Source organism: Chiloscyllium plagiosum, unplaced genomic scaffold, assembly GCF_037043375.1.
Source record: "Chiloscyllium plagiosum isolate Xiang-an unplaced genomic scaffold, Cpla_swu_hap1 HiC_scaffold_17, whole genome shotgun sequence".
In the NCBI taxonomy this organism is placed as follows: domain Eukaryota; kingdom Metazoa; phylum Chordata; class Chondrichthyes; order Orectolobiformes; family Hemiscylliidae; genus Chiloscyllium; species Chiloscyllium plagiosum.
Window position 1 is genome coordinate 1,644,167 of NW_028270155.1, and position 19,767 is coordinate 1,663,933.

Sequence of the window (19,767 nt, forward strand, 5' to 3'; positions counted from 1 at the left end):
GTTCAATACGCCCATTCTCACCTACACTCATTTCAATACTTCCTTTCGAACCCACACTCATTTCAATACTCCCATTCCCACTCACACTCAGTACAATAATCTCATTCACACCCATACTCAGTTCAATACTCCCATTCCCACCCACACTCAGGTCAATACTCTCACTCTCACCCACACTCTGTTCAATACTCCCATTCCTACCCACACTCAGTTCAATACTCCCATTCCCACCCACACTCAGTACAATAATCCCATTCCCACCCACACTCAGTTCAATACTCCCATTCTCACTCACACTCAGTTCAATCCTCCCATTCTCACTCACACTCAGTTCCATCCTCTCACTCGCACCCATACTCAGTTCAATACTCCCATTCTCACCTAAACTCAGTTCAATACTCCCATTCTCACCCAAACTCAGTTCAATACTCTCACTCGCACCCATACTCAGTTCAATCCTCCCATTCTCACTCACACTCAGTTCCATCCTCTCACTCGCACCCATACTCAGTTCAATACTCCCATTCTCACCTAAACTCAGTTCAATACTCCCATTCTCACCCAAACTCAGTTCAATACATCCATTCCCGCCCACACTCAGTTCAATACTCCCATTCTCACTCACACTCAGTTCAATACTCTCACCCGCACCCATACTCAGTTCAATACTCCCATTCTCACCCAAACTCAGTTCAATACTCTCACCCGCACCTATACTCAATTCAATACTCCCATTCCCACTCACACTCAGTTCAATACTCCCATTCTCACTCACACTCAGTTCAATACTCTCACTCGCACCCATACTCAGTTCAATACTCCCATTCTCACCTAAACTCAGTTCAATACTCCCATTCTCACCCAAACTCAGTTCAATACTCCCATTCTCACTCACACTCAGTTCAATACTCTCACTCGCACCCATACTCAGTTCAATATTCCCATTCACACCCACACTCAGTTCAATACTTCCATTCCCACCCACACTCAGTTCAATACTCCCATTCCCACCCACACTCAGTTCAATACTTCCATTCCCACCCACACTCAGTACAATACTCCCATTCCCACCAACACTCAGTTCAATACCGCCTCAGTTAATTACCACCTCAGGCGACTGACTGTGTGGAGTTTGCACATTCTCCCCGTGTCTGCGTGAGTTTCCTCCAGGTGCTCTAGTTTGCTGCCACAGTCCAAAATGTGCAGGTTAGGTGAATTATCCATTGCTAAACTGTCCATAGTGTTAGGTGAAGGGGTAAATGTAGGGGAATGTGTCTGGGTGGGTTGCGTTTCGGCGGGTCAGTGTGGACTTGTTGGGCCGAAGGGCCTGTTTCCACACTGTAAGTAATCTAATCTAATCTAATCTAAATACTCCCATTCCCACCCTCACTCTGTACAATACTCCCATTCGCACCCTCATTCTGTTCAATACTTCCATTCCCACCCACACTCAGTTCAATACTCCCATTCCCACTCACACTCATTTCAATATTCCCATTCACACCCACACTCAGTTCAATACTCCCATTCTCACCTACACTCATTTCAATACTTCCTTTCCCATCCACACTCATTTCAATACTCCCATTCCCACCCACACTCAGTACAATAATCCCATTCACACCCATACTCAGTTCAATACTCCCATTCCCACCCACACTCGGTACAATAATCCCATTCCCACCCACACTCAGTTCAATACTCCCATTCTCACTCACACTCAGTTCAATAATCCCATTCTCACTCACACTCAGTTCAATACTCTCACTCGCACCCATACTCAGTTCAATACTCCCATTCTCACCTAAACTCAGTTCAATACTCCCATTCTCACCCAAACTCAGTTCAATACTTCCATTCCCACCCACACTCAGTTCAATACTCCCATTCTCACTCACACTCAGTTCAATACTCTCACTCGCACCCATACTCAGTTCAATACTCCCATTCACACCCACACTCAGTTCAATACTCCCATTCTCACCCAAACTCAGTTCAATACTCTCACCCGCACCCATACTCAGTTCAATACTCCCATTCTCACCCAAACTCAGTTCAATACTCTCACCCGCACCTATACTCAATTCAATACTCCCATTCCCACCCACACTCAGTTCAATACTCCCATTCCCACCCACACTCAGTTCAATACTTCCATTCCCACCCACACTCAGTTCAATACTCCCATTCTCACTCACACTCAGTTCAATACTCTCACCCGCACCCACACTCAGTTTAGTACTCCCATTCACACCCGCACTCAGTTCAATATTCCCATTCACACCCACACTCAGTTCAATACTCCCATTCACACCCACACTCAGTTCAATATTCCCATTCCCACCCACACTCAGTTCAATACTCCCATTCACACCCACACTCAGTTCAATACTCCCATTCACACCCACACTCAGTTCAATACTCCCATTCCCATCCACACTCAGTTCAATACTCTGACCCGCACCCATACTCAGTTCAATATTCCCATTCCCACCCACACTCAGTACAATACTCCCATTCCCACCAACACTCAGTTCAATACCGCCCCAGTTAATTACCCCCTCAGGCGACTGACTGTGTGGAGTTTGCACATTCTCCCCGTGTCTGCGTGAGTTTCCTCCAGGTGCTCTAGTTTCCTGCCACAGTCCAAAATGTGCAGGTTAGGTGAATTATCCATTGCTAAACTGTCCATAGTGTTAGGTGAAGGGGTAAATGTAGGGGAATGTGTCTGGGTGGGTTGCGTTTCGGCGGGTCAGTGTGGACTTGTTGGGCCGAAGGGCCTGTTTCCACACTGTAAGTAATCTAATCTAATCTAATCTAAATAGTCCCATTCCCACCCTCACTCTGTACAATACTCCCATTCGCACCCTCATTCTGTTCAATACTTCCATTCACACCCACACTCAGTACAATAATCCCATTCACACCCACACTCAGTTCAATACTCCCATTCCCACCCACACTCAGTACAATAATCCCATTCACACCCATACTCAGTTCAATACTCCCATTCCCACCCACACTCAGGTCAATACTCTCACTCTCACCCACACTCCGTTCAATACTCCCATTCTCACCTAAACTCAGTTCAATACTCCCATTCCCACCCACACTCAGTACAATAATCCCATTCTCACTCACACTCAGTTCAATACTCTCACTCGCACCCATACTCAGTTCAATACTCCCATTCTCACCTAAACTCAGTTCAATACTCCCATTCTCACCCAAACTCAGTTCAATACAACCATTCCCACCCACACTCAGTTCAATACTCCCATTCTCACTCACACTCAGTTCAATACTCTCACTCGCACCCATACTCAGTTCAATACTCCCATTCCCACCCACACTCAGTACAATACTCCCATTCCCACCCACACTCAGTTCAATATTCCCATTCACACCCACACTCAGTTCAATGCTCCCATTCCCACCCACACTCTGTTCAATACTCTCATTCCCACCCACACTCTGTTCAATACTCCCATTCCCACCCACACTCAGTACAATACTCCCATTCCCACCCACACTCAGTTCAATACTCCCATTCCCACCCACACTCTGTTCAATACTCCCATTCCCACCCACACTCAGTACAATACTCCCATTCCCACCCACACTCAGTTCAATACTCTCACTCGCACCCATACTCAGTTCAATACTCCCATTCCCACCCACACTCAGTTCAATACTCCCATTCTCACCCAAACTCAGTTCAATACTCTCACCCGCACCTATACTCAGTTCAATACTCCCATTCTCACCCAAACTCAGTTCAATGCTCTCACCCGCACCTATACTCAATTCAATACTCCCATTCCCACTCACACTCAGTTCAATATTCCCATTCTCACTCACACTCAGTTCAATACTCTCACTGGCACCCATACTCAGTTCAATACTCCCATTCTCACCTAAACTCAGTTCAATACTCCCATTCTCACCCAAACTCAGTTCAATACATCCATTCCCACCCACACTCAGTTCAATACTCCCATTCTCACTCACACTCAGTTCAATACTCTCACTCGCACCCATACTCAGTTCAATACTCCCATTCTCACTCACACTCAGTTCAATACGCTCACTCGCATTCATACTCAGTTCAATATTCCCATTCACACCCACACTCAGTTCAATACTTCCATTCCCACCCACACTCAGTTCAATACTCCCATTCCCACCAACACTCAGTTCAATACTCCCATTCACACCCACACTCAGTTCAATACCGCCTCAGTTAATTACCACCTCAGGCGACTGACTGTGTGGAGTTTGCACATTCTCCCCGTGTCTGCGTGAGTTTCCTCCAGGTGCTCTAGTTTCCTGCCACAGTCCAAAATGTGCAGGTTAGGTGAATTATCCATTGCTAAACTGTCCATAGTGTGAGGTGAAGGGGTAAATGTAGGGGAATGTGTCTGGGTGGGTTGCGTTTCGGCGGGTCAGTGTGGACTTGTTGGGCCGAAGGGCCTGTTTCCACACTGTAAGTAATCTAATCTAATCTAATCTAAATATTCCCATTCCCAACCTCACTCTGTACAATACTCCCATTCGCACCCTCATTCTGTTCAATACTTCCATTCCCACCCACACTCAGTTCAATACTCCCATTCCCACTCACACTCATTTCAATACTCCCATTCACACCCACACTCAGTTCAATACTCCCATTCTCACCTACACTCATTTCAATACTTCCTTTCCCATCCACACTCATTTCAATACTCCCATTCCCACCCACACTCAGTACAATAATCCCATTCACACCCACACTCAGTTCAATACTCCCATTCCCACCCACACTCAGTACAATAATCCCATTCCCACCCACACTCAGTTCAATACTCCCATTCTCACTCACACTCAGTTCAAGAATCCCATTCTCACTCACACTCAGTTCAATACTCTCACTCGCACCCATACTCAGTTCAATACTCCCATTCTCACCTAAACTCAGTTCAATACTCCCATTCTCACCCAAACTCAGTTCAATACTTCCATTCCCACCCACACTCAGTTCAATACTCCCATTCTCACTCACACTCAGTTCAATACTCTCACTCGCACCCATACTCAGTTCAATACTCCCATTCACACCCACACTCAGTTCAATACTCCCATTCTCACCCAAACTCAGTTCAATACTCTCACCCGCACCCATACTCAGTTCAATACTCCCATTCTCACCCAAACTCAGTTCAATACTCTCACCCGCACCTATACTCAATTCAATACTCCCATTCCCACCCACACTCAGTTCAATACTCCCATTCCCACCCACACTCAGTTCAATACTTCCATTCCCACCCACACTCAGTTCAATACTCCCATTCTCACTCACACTCAGCTCAATACTCTCACCCGCACCCACACTCAGTTTAGTACTCCCATTCACACCCGCACTCAGTTCAATATTCCCATTCACACCCACACTCAGTTCAATACTCCCATTCACACCCACACTCAGTTCAATATTCCCATTCCCACCCACACTCAGTTCAATACTCCCATTCACACCCACACTCAGTTCAATACTCCCATTCCCACCCACACTCAGTTCAATACTCTCACCCGCACCCATACTCAGTTCAATATTCCCATTCCCACCCACCCTCAGTACAATACTCCCATTCCCACCAACACTCAGTTCAATACCGCCTCAGTTAATTACCACCTCAGGCGACTGACTGTGTGGAGTTTGCACATTCTCCCCGTGTCTGCGTGAGTTTCCTCCAGGTGCTCTAGTTTCCTGCCACAGTCCAAAATGTGCAGGTTAGGTGAATTATCCATTGCTAAAGTGTCCATAGTGTTAGGTGAAGGGGTAAATGTAGGGGAATGTGTCTGGGTGGGTTGCGTTTCGGCGGGTCAGTGTGGACTTGTTGGGCCGAAGGGCCTGTTTCCACACTGTAAGTAATCTAATCTCATCTAATCTAAATACTCCCATTCCCACCCTCACTCTGTACAATACTCCCAATCCCACCCTCATTCTGTTCAATACTTCCATTCACACCCACACTCAGTACAATAATCCCATTCTCACCTACACTCATTTCAATACTTCCTTTCCCACCCACACTCATTTCAATACTCCCATTCCCACTCACACTCAGTTCAATACTCCCATTCTCACCGACACTCATTTCAATACTTCCTTTCCCACCCACACTCATTTCAATACTCCCATTCCCACCCACACTCAGTACAATAATCCCATTCACACCCATACTCAGTTCAATACTCCCATTCCCACCCACACTCAGGTCAATACTCTCACTCTCACCCACACTCCGTTCAATACTCCCATTCTCACCAAAACTCAGTTCAATACTCTCACTCTCACCCACACTCCGTTCAATACTCCCATTCCCACCCACACTCAGTACAATAATCCCATTCTCACTCACACTCAGTTCAATACTCTCACTCGCACCCATATTCAGTTCAATACTCCCATTCTCACCTAAACTCAGTTCAATACTCCCATTCTCACCGAAACTCAGTTCAATACAACCATTCCCACCCACACTCAGTTCAATACTCCCATTCTCACTCACACTCAGTTCAATACTCTCACTCGCACCCATACTCAGTTCAATACTCCCATTCTCACCTAAACTCAGTTCAATACTCCCATTCTCACCCAAACTCAGTTCAATACATCCATTCCCACCCACACTCAGTTCAATACTCCCATTCTCACTCACACTCAGTTCAATACTCTCACTCGCACCCATACTCAGTTCAATACTCCCATTCCCACCCACACTCAGTTCAATACTCCCATTCTCACCCAAACTCAGTTCAATACTCTCACCCGCACCCATACTCAGTTCAATACTCCCATTCTCACCCAAACTCAGTTCAATACTCTCACCCGCACCTATACTCAATTCAATACTCCCATTCCCACTCACACTCAGTTGAATACTCCCATTCTCACTCACACTCAGTTCAATACTCTCACTCGCACCCATACTCAGTTCAATACTCCCATTCTCACCTAAACTCAGTTCAATACTCCCATTCTCACCCAAACTCAGTTCAATACATCCATTCCCACCCACACACAGTTCAATACTCCCATTCTCACTCACACTCAGTTCAATACTCTCACTCGCACCCATACTCAGTTCAATATTCCCATTCCCACCCACACTCAGGTCAATACTCCCATTCCCACCCACACTCAGTTCAATACTTCCATTCCCACCCAAACTCAGTACAATACTCCCATTCCCACTCACACTCAGTTCAATACTCCCATTCTCACTCACACTCAGTTCAATACTCTCACTCGCACCCATACTCAGTTCAATACTCCCATTCTCACCTAAACTCAGTTCAATACTCCCATTCTCACCCAAACTCAGTTCAATACATCCATTCCCACCCATACTCAGTTCAATACTCCCATTCTCACTCACACTCAGTTCAATACTCTCACTCGCACCCATACTCAGTTCAATACTCCCATTCTCACTCACACTCAGTTCAATACTTCCATTCCCACCCACACTCAGTTCAATACTCCCATTCCCACCAACACTCAGTTCAATACCGCCCCAGTTAATTACCACCTCAGGCGACTGACTGTGTGGAGTTTGCACATTCTCCCCGTGTCTGCGTGAGTTTCCTCCAGGTGCTCTAGTTTCCTGCCACAGTCCAAAATGTGCAGGTTAGGTGAATTATCCATTGCTAAACTGTCCATAGTGTTAGGTGAAGGGGTAAATGTAGGGGAATGTGTCTGGGTGGATTGCGTTTCGGCGGGTCAGTGTGGACTTGTTGGGCCGAAGGGCCTGTTTCCACACTGTAAGTACTCTAATCTAATCTAATCTAAATACTCCCATTCCCACCCTCACTCTGTACAATACTCCCAATCCCACCCTCATTCTGTTCAATACTTCCATTCCCACCCACACTCAGTTCAATACTCCCATTCCCACTCACACTCATTTCAATACTCCCATTCACACCCACACTCAGTTCAATACGCCCATTCTCACCTACACTCATTTCAATACTTCCTTTCGAACCCACACTCATTTCAATACTCCCATTCCCACTCACACTCAGTACAATAATCTCATTCACACCCATACTCAGTTCAATACTCCCATTCCCACCCACACTCAGGTCAATACTCTCACTCTCACCCACACTCTGTTCAATACTCCCATTCCTACCCACACTCAGTTCAATACTCCCATTCCCACCCACACTCAGTACAATAATCCCATTCCCACCCACACTCAGTTCAATACTCCCATTCTCACTCACACTCAGTTCAATCCTCCCATTCTCACTCACACTCAGTTCCATCCTCTCACTCGCACCCATACTCAGTTCAATACTCCCATTCTCACCTAAACTCAGTTCAATACTCCCATTCTCACCCAAACTCAGTTCAATACTCTCACTCGCACCCATACTCAGTTCAATCCTCCCATTCTCACTCACACTCAGTTCCATCCTCTCACTCGCACCCATACTCAGTTCAATACTCCCATTCTCACCTAAACTCAGTTCAATACTCCCATTCTCACCCAAACTCAGTTCAATACATCCATTCCCGCCCACACTCAGTTCAATACTCCCATTCTCACTCACACTCAGTTCAATACTCTCACCCGCACCCATACTCAGTTCAATACTCCCATTCTCACCCAAACTCAGTTCAATACTCTCACCCGCACCTATACTCAATTCAATACTCCCATTCCCACTCACACTCAGTTCAATACTCCCATTCTCACTCACACTCAGTTCAATACTCTCACTCGCACCCATACTCAGTTCAATACTCCCATTCTCACCTAAACTCAGTTCAATACTCCCATTCTCACCCAAACTCAGTTCAATACTCCCATTCTCACTCACACTCAGTTCAATACTCTCACTCGCACCCATACTCAGTTCAATATTCCCATTCACACCCACACTCAGTTCAATACTTCCATTCCCACCCACACTCAGTTCAATACTCCCATTCCCACCCACACTCAGTTCAATACTTCCATTCCCACCCACACTCAGTACAATACTCCCATTCCCACCAACACTCAGTTCAATACCGCCTCAGTTAATTACCACCTCAGGCGACTGACTGTGTGGAGTTTGCACATTCTCCCCGTGTCTGCGTGAGTTTCCTCCAGGTGCTCTAGTTTGCTGCCACAGTCCAAAATGTGCAGGTTAGGTGAATTATCCATTGCTAAACTGTCCATAGTGTTAGGTGAAGGGGTAAATGTAGGGGAATGTGTCTGGGTGGGTTGCGTTTCGGCGGGTCAGTGTGGACTTGTTGGGCCGAAGGGCCTGTTTCCACACTGTAAGTAATCTAATCTAATCTAATCTAAATACTCCCATTCCCACCCTCACTCTGTACAATACTCCCATTCGCACCCTCATTCTGTTCAATACTTCCATTCCCACCCACACTCAGTTCAATACTCCCATTCCCACTCACACTCATTTCAATATTCCCATTCACACCCACACTCAGTTCAATACTCCCATTCTCACCTACACTCATTTCAATACTTCCTTTCCCATCCACACTCATTTCAATACTCCCATTCCCACCCACACTCAGTACAATAATCCCATTCACACCCATACTCAGTTCAATACTCCCATTCCCACCCACACTCGGTACAATAATCCCATTCCCACCCACACTCAGTTCAATACTCCCATTCTCACTCACACTCAGTTCAATAATCCCATTCTCACTCACACTCAGTTCAATACTCTCACTCGCACCCATACTCAGTTCAATACTCCCATTCTCACCTAAACTCAGTTCAATACTCCCATTCTCACCCAAACTCAGTTCAATACTTCCATTCCCACCCACACTCAGTTCAATACTCCCATTCTCACTCACACTCAGTTCAATACTCTCACTCGCACCCATACTCAGTTCAATACTCCCATTCACACCCACACTCAGTTCAATACTCCCATTCTCACCCAAACTCAGTTCAATACTCTCACCCGCACCCATACTCAGTTCAATACTCCCATTCTCACCCAAACTCAGTTCAATACTCTCACCCGCACCTATACTCAATTCAATACTCCCATTCCCACCCACACTCAGTTCAATACTCCCATTCCCACCCACACTCAGTTCAATACTTCCATTCCCACCCACACTCAGTTCAATACTCCCATTCTCACTCACACTCAGTTCAATACTCTCACCCGCACCCACACTCAGTTTAGTACTCCCATTCACACCCGCACTCAGTTCAATATTCCCATTCACACCCACACTCAGTTCAATACTCCCATTCACACCCACACTCAGTTCAATATTCCCATTCCCACCCACACTCAGTTCAATACTCCCATTCACACCCACACTCAGTTCAATACTCCCATTCACACCCACACTCAGTTCAATACTCCCATTCCCATCCACACTCAGTTCAATACTCTGACCCGCACCCATACTCAGTTCAATATTCCCATTCCCACCCACACTCAGTACAATACTCCCATTCCCACCAACACTCAGTTCAATACCGCCCCAGTTAATTACCCCCTCAGGCGACTGACTGTGTGGAGTTTGCACATTCTCCCCGTGTCTGCGTGAGTTTCCTCCAGGTGCTCTAGTTTCCTGCCACAGTCCAAAATGTGCAGGTTAGGTGAATTATCCATTGCTAAACTGTCCATAGTGTTAGGTGAAGGGGTAAATGTAGGGGAATGTGTCTGGGTGGGTTGCGTTTCGGCGGGTCAGTGTGGACTTGTTGGGCCGAAGGGCCTGTTTCCACACTGTAAGTAATCTAATCTAATCTAATCTAAATAGTCCCATTCCCACCCTCACTCTGTACAATACTCCCATTCGCACCCTCATTCTGTTCAATACTTCCATTCACACCCACACTCAGTACAATAATCCCATTCACACCCACACTCAGTTCAATACTCCCATTCCCACCCACACTCAGTACAATAATCCCATTCACACCCATACTCAGTTCAATACTCCCATTCCCACCCACACTCAGGTCAATACTCTCACTCTCACCCACACTCCGTTCAATACTCCCATTCTCACCTAAACTCAGTTCAATACTCCCATTCCCACCCACACTCAGTACAATAATCCCATTCTCACTCACACTCAGTTCAATACTCTCACTCGCACCCATACTCAGTTCAATACTCCCATTCTCACCTAAACTCAGTTCAATACTCCCATTCTCACCCAAACTCAGTTCAATACAACCATTCCCACCCACACTCAGTTCAATACTCCCATTCTCACTCACACTCAGTTCAATACTCTCACTCGCACCCATACTCAGTTCAATACTCCCATTCCCACCCACACTCAGTACAATACTCCCATTCCCACCCACACTCAGTTCAATATTCCCATTCACACCCACACTCAGTTCAATGCTCCCATTCCCACCCACACTCTGTTCAATACTCTCATTCCCACCCACACTCTGTTCAATACTCCCATTCCCACCCACACTCAGTACAATACTCCCATTCCCACCCACACTCAGTTCAATACTCCCATTCCCACCCACACTCTGTTCAATACTCCCATTCCCACCCACACTCAGTACAATACTCCCATTCCCACCCACACTCAGTTCAATGCTCCCATTCCCACCCACACTCTGTTCAATACTCTCATTCCCACCCACACTCAGTTCAATACTCCCATTCTCACCTAAACTCAGTTCAATACTCCCATTCTCACCCAAACTCAGTTCAATACATCCATTCCCACCCACACTCAGTTCAATACTCCCATTCTCACTCACACTCAGTTCAATACTCTCACTCGCACCCATACTCAGTTCAATACTCCCATTCCCACCCACACTCAGTTCAATACTCCCATTCTCACCCAAACTCAGTTCAATACTCTCACCCGCACCCATACTCAGTTCAATACTCCCATTCTCACCCAAACTCAGTTCAATACTCTCACCCGCACCCACACTCAGTTCAATATTCCCATTCCCACCCACACTCAGTACAATACTCCCATTCCCACCCACACTCAGTTCAATACTCCCATTCCCACCCACACTCAGTTCAATATTCCCATTCACACCCACACTCAGTTCAATATTCCCATTCCCACCCACACTCTGTTCAAAACTCTCATTCCCACCCACACTCTGTTCAATACTCCCATTTAAACCCACACTCATTTCAATACTCCCATTCCCACCCACACTCAGTTCAATGCTCCCATTCCCACCCACGCTCAGTTCAATGCTCCCATTCCCACCCACACTCTGTTCAATACTCCCATTCCCACCCACACTCAGTACAATACTCCCATTCCCACCCACACTCAGTTCAATGCTCCCATTCCCACCCACACTCAGTTCAATGCTCCCATTCCCACCCACACTTAGTTCAATACTCCCATTCCCACCCACACGCAGTGCTAGATACTATGAGCTGATCAGATCCAGCTTGGATTTGTGAATGGTAGCTCATGTCTGATAACTCTGAATGCATTCGTACATCAGACGGAGTAACGTCTTTATTCTGGGATTTGCACAGTCATCTGTTACGATTCTGGACAGGAGGTCATCAGTAAAACTAAACCTTATCATCGGTTTGTTCGTTACTTGAAGGTTGGAGGCAGAGACTGACAAGCTGCATGGTCACAGCGGGGACACTTTAAGGAACTTTGCAAAGGCCATTTGCTGAGATCCAACGAAACACCAGGGAATTGACTATTTGTTAAAAATCAAAAATGTGAAAACTAGTGATGAGATCATCACCTCATGGTTTCTGTCATTGACTCCTCACAATATCTCTGTCTCTTTTTCAGGACCAGTGAGAATGGGGTGGTTTGTGATGCATTACCCTCAGAGCAGCTCAGTAAAAGGCCATGTAAGCTCAGTCCAGGACATGGTTTCCATCCCAGGAATGGGCTCATTAACCAACCAAATGCACTCCCACATCAGACAGCATCAGCACCTCAACATTACTGCCTGGAAGACCTAGCTGTGGCTCACCAACACAAGGACTTACACAGCCATCCAGAAAACAGCAACCTCAGGGATCAGCAACTGACTACAGGTCAGTTCACTAATATCACCCCTTCAGTCAGGAAATGCCTGCACTCTGACACCAGCCTATTGGTCAGTAAATGTCCACATTCTGACACACTCACCTGTAGTGAGTGGCTTGGAGGGGAGCTTGCTAGGGGTGGTTTTCCCATGTATCTGTGCCCTGGTCCTTCTACATGGAAGTGGTCATGGATTTGGAATGTGCTGTCTGAGGATCTTTGGTGAATTTCTGCAGTGCATCCTACAGATAGTACACACTGCTGCTACTGAGTGTTGGTGGAGGAGGGAGTGGATGCTTGTGGGTGTGGTGCCAATCAAGCGGGCTGCTTTGTCCTGGATGGTGTAAAGCTCTTTGAGTGTTGTTGGAGCTGCACCCATCCAGGCAAGTGGGGAGTATCCCATCACACTCCTGACTTGAGCCTTGTAGATCGTGGACAGACTTTGGGGAATCAGGAGGTGATTTCTCACTGCAGTATCCCTAGCCTCTGACCCACTATCATAGCCATTATGTTTATATGGCATTCCAGTTTGAGTTTCAGCTCAGTGGTAACTCCCAGAATATTGATAGTGGGGTATTCAGTGATGGTAACACTATTGAATATCAAGGGGAGGTAGTTAGATGGTCTCTTATTAGAGAATGTCATTACCTGGTATTTATGTAATACAAATATTACTTGCCAATTGTCAGCCAAAACCTGAATATTGTCCAGATCTTGCTGCATTTGGACATTAAATGTTTCAGTATCTGAGGAGTTGTGAATGGTGCTGAACATTGTGCAATCATTGCAGGAGAATCGAAGTTTCGGGCATGAACCCTTCTTCAGGAATGAGGAAAGGACACACTTTCCTCATTCCTGAAGAGGGGCTCATGTCCGAAACATCGATTCTCCTGCTCCTTGGATGCTGCCTGACCTGCTACGCTTTTTCGGCAAAACATTTTCAGCTCTGATCTTCAGCATCTTCAGTCCTCACTTTCTCCTCGAAGATTGTGCAATCATTGGCGAACATTCCCCACTTCTGACCTTATGATAGAGGGAAGGGAGCTATCTGAACATTACAACCTTTGGGGTCTTGCTTGCTAAGCTCCTACTAACTCCCTAACTTCAGACAGCAGGAACACATCCCTCTTGTCTGTGTATGTTATTGGTTCCAATGTTCATCCTCCCACTCTGACAGCTCTACAACTCTTCAATTCTAGTTTTCCATCGCAACTAACAGTGATACTTTAGGCTCGCTTTTAATTAAGATTTTAGTGAACTTAAATTACATCATCTGCTCTGGTAAGAATTGAACCCATACCCCCAAGTGATTAGGCTAGCTCTTTGGATTATTAGCCCAGTGACACCATCACTTCCTCTCAAACAGTACACACTTCAAGAAGATAGCTCACCACCACCTTCTCAAGGACAGTTGTGAATGGTTACAAATGCAGCCAGCAACACCCACATTCCATGAAAGCACTTTTTAAAACTCTGACAGCAGCTTATCAGTCAGTAATTACTCACACTCTCTGTCACCAGCATGCCCTTTGGTTTGTTCCCTAGCCACTGTCTCTACCCTTCTCTGTGGCCATGTATTCTGTCTGAACCAAACTGTTCCAAACACTAATATTTTATTTGATCCTGAGCTGTGCCTTGGACCCCTCTACATTACAAAAATGGTGCACTGCTCCAAACAGTGATATTGGTCAGATACAGCCCATATGCTGGTGCCACGTCTGATGTGGGTAATGACTGAAAGCCTGGAGGTTTGTGAAACTTGTGGTGTCCAGTGTTTGGTCAGTGAGCCTGGGCTTGGTTTGTGCTTACAGGCAGGCTGCACTCTGGTTACCAACCTTCGCTAATGTTGGTGTTTTATGTCATTGCAGCTCCAAGAGTACACAGATCCCAACAAGAAGAAGTAATTGATCATCGCTTGACAGACAGGGAGTGGGCAGAGGAATGGAAGAACCTGGATAATGTAGGTGTGAGTAGATTACACATATTGTTGAGCTAGAGGTAACCTTGGGTGAGTTTGCTCTACAATGAGCTGAAGCAGAGAGCTGGCTGTTGAGTAATTTTAATCATTTTTGTTTTCCTCACTGTCTCTCCTGGAGAAATTGATTCAGGCTGAGAATGTTTCCAAAGACCCTTGGATACAGGATGCTGATTGTCCTCTGGAATCTCACCTCAGTGCCTCGTTTAAAGATCCTAATCTGGACAGTGTTGGGGATAGTGTAGGATCTGTTCGTATCCAGCTCTATCTACTTCACTGCCTCTCTCAAATAGTTGACTCTATATCTTTTCAGATGGTTTGTTGGGTACACAGCACCAGGTGAGCCAATTTCCTCATTAAATATTGGAAAAACCAAAGCCATAGTCTTTCTTCCCAGCCACAAATGCTGATCCCGAGTTACCAGGTTCAGCTCACTCTCCAACCGCCACCTCAGGTAAAACTGGTTAGTTTGTCACCTGGATGCCCTGCCAATATATCATCAACATATGATACTTACTTACATCTCTGCAATATCACCCCTACCTCAATCTTTCTTCCATCTAATTTCATTCACATTAGATCTTCAGACTCAACTAGTCCAATGCTCTCCCTGCTCAATTACATTACCCAACATACTCTATTACAGAATCAGAACAGTACAGAGAAAGGTCATAGAGCCCACAGTTTGTTTTGGCTCTCTAAGTGAGCAATTCGCTCAGTGTCACTCTCCTGCCTTCTTGCTGCAAGTCTCCTCCACCTTCCTTTTCAGAAACAAAAATAAGTTGCTGGAAAAGCTCAGCAGGTCTGGCAGCGTCTGTGGAGAGAAATCAGAGTTAACGTTTCGGGTCTGGTGACCCTTACTCAGAATTTCCTTTTCAGATAACAGTCTACTTGCCTTCTGAATGTTTCAATTGAACTTATACCAAACTAGTCAGATTCCATCCTGTAACCATCTGCTACATGAAAAAAAAGCTTATTCTCACATTGTTTCTGCTTCTTTTCTTAATTACTTTAAATCTCTGCACTCTTAAAAAAATCATTACTGCAAATGCTGGAGTCTGAAATAAAAACAGAAAATACTGGAAAAGTTAGTGGTCTGGCAGCATCTGTGGAGAGGGGAACAGAGTTGTGTTTCAAGTCCAGTATTCCTCCTTCTGGAAAAGCTGAAAATGGGGATGAGGAATGAGTGAAAATGGATTTGTTCTGCTGAAGGCAGCTATCTGATGACAGGGTCTGGTGTATGGGGGTCAGTAAAGGACTTGGAAGAAGATGCTGAGGTCCAAACCTTGTTGAATTCAGTATTGAGACCTGAAGGCTGCAGGCTTCCCGAGCAGTAAGATGCTGTTCTTCCAGCTCTGAAGAGTCATACTGAACCCAAAATGTTAACGCCGTTTCTCTCTCCACATGTGTTGCTGGACCTGCTGAGCTTCTTCAGCAATATTGGTTTTTGTACCTACTTCCTCCAATCCATCTCCATAACTACAGTTCCTCATCCCTCGAATCATTCTCATAAATCTCTTCCACACTGTCTCCAACATCTTCACATCTTTCCTGAATTGCAATGCCCAGGACTGGAAGCAGTACTCCAGCTGAGCTTGAACCAATATTTCATATCAATTCAATACAGCCTCCTTCCTCAAGTATCCCATGCCCCTATTAATAATACCTGGATATTGTATGTTTTACACAATGCTCTCATAGCCTTTCCTGCTATACACAGTGAAATATGTGCTTAGACACACAGGTTCTTCTGCTCCTGCACAGGAGAATTTAGCATTTTACCCTTTACATTAACTTGCCTCTCCACATTCTTCCTACTTACATAAACCTTATGTATGAACGTACAAATTAGGAACATTTCTTCACATTGAACTTAATCTGTCATCTGCTCTGTGATTGAGCAACCTGTCTATGTCCTCTTCAAGTTCTACACTGTTCTCTCATAGTTCACAATGCTCCCGGGTTTCACATTGCCCAAAATTGTTACCTTTACATAAAGGTCTAGGTTATTGATCTATCAGGAGAAGCAGGAGTTCCAACAATGCCCCCGTAAAAGCTTGATTCTACACCTTCAGTCAGCCTAAACGACAATCATTAACCATTATTCTATTTCTTGTCACTCAGCCAATTCTTTATCCATATTGCTACTGTCTCTTTTAATCTATAAATTCTAATTTTGCTCACTGTGGCATTGTATCAAATCCGAATTGGAAGTCTATGCACACCACGTCAAATGCATTGCTTATCAATATTCTCTGCTACCTCTTCAAAAAAATCCAGGAAGTTAAATATGATGCTTTTCATAAGAAGTTAAATGTGATGCTTTTTTGTAAAAAATCAGCGCTACTTTTTGCTAACTAATCCACATTTTGTGCTGATGATTGTTTCAAGAAGTTTCTGCACCAGTAAGGTTAAAGTGCCTGACCTGGTGTTATTGCCCTTACTTGATCCTGGTCTTTATGATAGCTGCATTATATTTCTAATTGACAATCTGTCAACCCATTTACCATATTCTATGCACTCACATAGATGCCTTGATTCACCTTGATTTAGACTTTATTATTTGTCCTTTGTTCTGACCCACCTGCTAAATTACTATCTCATTTCCTGAGCTATCTATCTCACCCAGTATTCCGTACATCATGGTATTTCTCTTTGATATCATCATTAGGTTTCCACTCCCCTGTAGGTTCATTAAAACCCTCTGCAACAGCACAAACAAAACACTCTGCAAGGAACTCAGTCCCTGCTCAGTTTAGGTGCAATCCTCCAGGCTGTATATGTCCCATATTCCCCAGATTCAGTCCCAATGTCCCAAAGATTTAAAGCCCTCCCTTCTGCATCATATTTAGTCAGGCATTTGTTTGCTTGAGTCTTCTATTTCTGTATTTGTTTGTGCGTGATACTGGGAGTAATCTGGAGATTATAGCTTTTGCTTGCTATTTTCCTATCTGTCTCCTGTAATTCTGTGCATAGGACCACATTCCTCTTTTTGCCTGTGTTGTTCATCCTGATGTGGACCACCACCATTGGCTGTTCATCACCCCCTCCTCCTCAGGATGCTTTTCAGCCGCTAAGAAATACCATTGATCCTGTCACCAGGGAGACAACATACCATCCTGGAGTCATGAATATAGGTGCAGGTAGACCTGCCTATCGTCACTTCTTGCTATTGATCCCTCTCCAGTGAGCAGAACTCAATACAGCTGGAATATGGGAGTGTGTTACCAGCCTGTCCTTTATGATAGCAGTCACCATTCATTTTCTTTAAGCTGTAGGGTGACCATATCCATAAATATTAATTTCACTCTTGGCCTGACAAATACACTGTAGTGATGCCAGCTCAAGTTCCACCACACAAAGCTCCACTTCCTTCAGCTGACAACGCTTCCTATACCCAAATGGTTATGTAAAGCCCTATTGAGTTCCCATGCAAATCGGAATCTGCACAAGTGAGATCGCAGCCCTGTCATTTATTAACTTTTTAACGAAGTGTATTATTGTTAATAAACTTTACTAAATACTAATAAACTACTCTTATCCAAAAAAGGAAGGAGACAAAAACACACAACGAAGAACAATTAACTTCATATTTGTTGGGACACTGTCTACTGGGAAGGTTGTAATAGCAGAACAATAGGTAATACATAGTATAATCGAGCAGAGTCACCATGGCTTCATGAAGGGAAAATCACACCTGACAAATTTAATCGGATTTTTTGAGGCCGTAAGAAACAAGTAGATAAAGGTGAACCGGTAAATGTAAGATATTTAGATTCCCAAAAGGCATTTGACACGGTACTATTGTAAAGCTACTTGAGATAAAACCTTTTGGTGTTGGAGGCAGCATAGAGGATTGGCTAACTAATAGAAGACAAGAAGTTAGGATAGGAGGAGGTTTCAGGCGGCACCCTATAACTAGTGAGGTGCCACAGGGATCAGTGCTGGGGTCCCAATTATTTACAAGGCATGTTAATGACTCAATGAGGGAAGTGAATATAATAAAGCAAAGCTTGTGGATGACACGGAGAGGTAAAAAGGAAAGTTGTGAGTATGACTGTGTCAGCAGATAGGGTTATGGACAGGTTAGGTGAATGGACAAGGATATGACCAGTGGGAAAATGTATGAGGGTGGTATGTGTATGGAATAAGCTGCTAGAGGAAGTGGTGGAAGCTGGTACAATTACAACATTTAAAAGGCATATGGATGGGTATATGAATAGGAAGGGTTCGGAGGGATATTGGCCGGGAGCTGGCAGGCGGGACTAGATTGGGTTGGGATATCTGGTCGGCATGGACGGGTTGGACCGAAGGGTCTGTTTCCATGCTGTACATCTCTATGACTCTATGACTCTACTGCTTTTAATAAACCATACCAACATCACAAATACTTAGTTCATCTTATTTGTTAACATTACTTAAATCACACAACACCAGGTTATAGTCCAACAGGTTTATTTGGAAGCACTAGCTTTCAGAGCGCTGCTCCATCAGGTGGTTGTAGAGTAGAAGATCGTAAGACACAGAATTTATAGCAAAAGTTTACAGCGTGATGCAACTGAAATTCTATATTGAAAAAGACCTGGCTTGTTTGTTTATTCCGTCATCGTTTAGAATGACCATGTTGATTTCAGTTCTTTCATATATAAATCCCAGAACTTTTTTAAAGTTACATCCTCAAGTGAACTTTAACAATAGGTTCCTGTCAGCCCAGATAATACACTGAAGGTGTGAG

At 44.9% G+C, this 19,767-nt stretch overlaps 1 protein-coding gene across 5 annotated transcripts in view; it reads left to right on the forward strand.

The window, feature by feature from the left end:
• The window catches only part of cbfa2t3 (CBFA2/RUNX1 partner transcriptional co-repressor 3), a 260,206-nt gene that overhangs the window by 196,431 nt on the left and 44,008 nt on the right, over nucleotides 1-19,767 (forward strand). For all 5 annotated transcript variants that reach the window (XM_087995655.1, XM_087995656.1, XM_087995657.1 and 2 more), the window contains 2 exons: nucleotides 12,818-13,068; nucleotides 14,926-15,017. In XM_087995655.1, coding sequence (XP_087851781.1) covers nucleotides 12,818-13,068; nucleotides 14,926-15,017 — 343 coding nt within the window. The remainder of the gene's footprint in view (nucleotides 1-12,817; nucleotides 13,069-14,925; nucleotides 15,018-19,767) is intronic.